The sequence below is a fragment of the Austrofundulus limnaeus genome, unplaced genomic scaffold (assembly GCF_001266775.1).
Source record: "Austrofundulus limnaeus strain Quisiro unplaced genomic scaffold, Austrofundulus_limnaeus-1.0 Scaffold68, whole genome shotgun sequence".
Classification (NCBI taxonomy): Eukaryota; Metazoa; Chordata; class Actinopteri; order Cyprinodontiformes; family Rivulidae; genus Austrofundulus; species Austrofundulus limnaeus.
In genome coordinates this window covers 2,194,933-2,197,556 of record NW_013952470.1, presented here as the reverse complement: position 1 = coordinate 2,197,556, position 2,624 = coordinate 2,194,933, and the positions used below count along the sequence as shown (strand labels likewise).

The 2,624-nt window shown below is 37.2% G+C and overlaps 2 protein-coding genes across 2 annotated transcripts in view; one reads left to right on the top strand and one right to left on the bottom strand.

Moving 5' to 3' along the window:
• Positions 1-700, bottom strand: part of LOC106518961 (cathepsin L) — a gene marked incomplete at its 3' end in the record, with an annotated part of 10,957 nt that extends 10,257 nt beyond the window's left edge. The window contains 1 exon segment of the mRNA XM_014010411.1: positions 298-700. Coding sequence (XP_013865865.1) covers positions 298-543 — 246 coding nt within the window.
• A 516-nt stretch (positions 701-1,216) lies between these two features.
• aup1 (AUP1 lipid droplet regulating VLDL assembly factor) overlaps positions 1,217-2,624 on the top strand; it is a 29,083-nt gene continuing 27,675 nt past the window's right edge. Inside the window, exon 1 of the mRNA XM_014010409.1 lies at positions 1,217-1,471. Within this exon, the coding sequence (XP_013865863.1) occupies positions 1,431-1,471 (41 nt within the window). The 5' untranslated portion in view covers positions 1,217-1,430. The remainder of the gene's footprint in view (positions 1,472-2,624) is intronic.

Below are 2,624 nucleotides of genomic sequence, written 5' to 3'. Positions count from 1 at the left end.
CACACACACACACACACACACACACACACACACACACACACACACACACACACACACACACAATACAAATATATAATATACAAAAATTCTGTGTGTCTCCTGGGGGCTAAGCCCCCCTTGTCCTTAAAAGCTAGTGACACCCCTGCGCAAAACGCAGCTTCACTGTATAGAAATGACTCGTACAGCAGTGGAATAACTGCTTATAATATTCATTATGTTCTATAAATATCACTCTAGTGTTACAAGAGTGAAGAGCCATAATAAAAACACAGAAATATAAAACTAAAATAACCTTACCTGTTTAGTAGCAGAGACAAACCGGCTGACTTTGCGGAGGTGTACGGCGTTAGAGCCACGGTTGTATCGCTCCTCAACGAAAAGCAGAGCCTTCCTTAATCCCGGGTCTGCCTCGTGCAGCCGGATAGGAGAGCCGGGAGGCCCGAACAGAGGCCGGTCCAGGTCTTCACCCAGCCCCAGCACCAAGCCCAGCACGGAGACCAGACTCAGCAGGATTAGTGGACCGCAGCGGACACGGACCTCCATCCTAAGCCTTGTATCAGACAGAAAAGGGCTGCTGTTCACACTGAGTTCAGTTAAAAACCTCCGTGTTTGTCTTCGTCGGGGAGAAAAAAAAATCGATATTAGCTGAACTGCGTTGGTTACACAAAGCAGTGTGTTGTTGTTGTTGCCAAACAAATGAAGCTGCAACTGGGAGGAGACAAGAAACATCCACTGGAGGGAGGAGGGGGGATTTAAAGAGAAACACACAATACTGACTCACCAGGACTGTAATAAGCAAGTCATAAACTATTCTCATAATAACAGCATGTAATTTGCACGTAAGTACATCTGTTATATAATAATAATAATAATAATAATAATAATAATAATAATAATTATTATTATTATTGAGCTATTTTAAAGGTCTTGGCGAATTATTTTAGGAAATATAGCAAGCTAAGCAAGTTTTAAAGTGTCATACACCCAAATAAACACTAGAGGGAGACAAACACAAACCTTTATTTTGAAAGAAACAGCTTGTTTAGTTTATATTTTATTAATTATTTGAAAAAGACATGCGGATTGGAGTTAGTCTAGTGTTTGGTTTATCTTCTCAAAACTTGTTAAATAAATCTTGGATTTAGAAACAGTCATTTTTACTTTGAAAGACCGTAACCGGAAGTCCTCTAGCACTACCGGAAGAAACATATTTTGATAACCGCTTACAGCTAAGCTAATCTTTTAACATTGCTGTCATATGGTTCTTAAAATATTTCCCCATTTCGCCAGTTTATCGGGTAAACAGTAATCCCAATTGGTTACCAGTTTACCCAGTGCGTGTTCAAAGTGTCGTCGTGAACGTTATGACTTATCTATTTTTAGAGCTCAGGCTGCATTCTTAGCATTAGCTTCTGTCGAAACAAGCAGACATGGAGACTCGGGGGATTGAAGACATGTTTGACTTTCGTCGGTAAGTCCGCAAAACTGAAGGTTGCTTCAGTCCAGCTCCGTGGTTAGCCACGGCTAACCTCGTGACGTTAACGGTTGTATTTGTTCACTAACAAATTAAACATTTAGTCTCCGTGTTAGCCAAGTTGTGTTACTGAAAAGTTATTGCGGCTTTTCCCGTTTTAAAACTTGTGTAACGCTAATTCCACGCAGTAGCGACTCACACTTAAGTTTACAAGTGTAGTACTCTTGAAAAAAAAATATGTACACCTACTACTACTACTACTACTACTACTACTACTACTAATAATAATAATAATAATAATAATAATAATAATAATAATTTAGGTAAGACGTATATTATTTACCGTTATTATGCGTAATGAAAATGATGTAAAAAAAAAAAAAAAAGGAAACTAATTTCAGAGTTCAGAGTTATGACACGTGTAACAACTTGTTGAAAGTGAAAGCTGATGAAATATATCCTGGGAAATTACTGACAATATTCTTCTTTATGCAGAAAAGCAATGTAAAACTTGAGAGCAGTAGTTTATAAACAGGTGATAATCTTAATTGTGAACTTGATTTTTATTAAAGGCAAGCTTTTTGCAACATTTAAATCACTTTTATATAAAAAGTTGCATATACAATAAAAAGGTTCACAATAAATCACAAACATCAACTGCATGTCATTAAATCTTTTGACATTCAGATGGACAACCTAAATCAGGGGTGTCAAAAGTGTGGCCCGGGGGCCGTTTGTGGCCCTTGACTTCAGTTCAAGAATTAAACTAATTTGTTTGCAGTAGGGGTGTCCCGATACCAGTTTTATCAAGACTGAGTACAAGTACGAGTACTTCAGTTTAGGTACTTGCCGATACCGATACCAAGTAGCGGGGTTCGTGTGGATTATCTGTTCATCTTGTTGAATATTAAACAGAATGAAAATGAAATGCAATTATCATGCAAAAACTGATGGTTAAGTATTATGTTTGACAATAAAAAGGTAGTGCAAACTCCGACAAGTAGATAAGTTGGTATATATATCACACCATAACTTTTGAAACATTTATTTTATTTCAAACAGGCTCTTTTTATAAGGCCACACTCCCTCTGAATGTATTAAAAATACAAATACTGCAAAACAAATGCTGTTGCATACATTAAAAAACAAA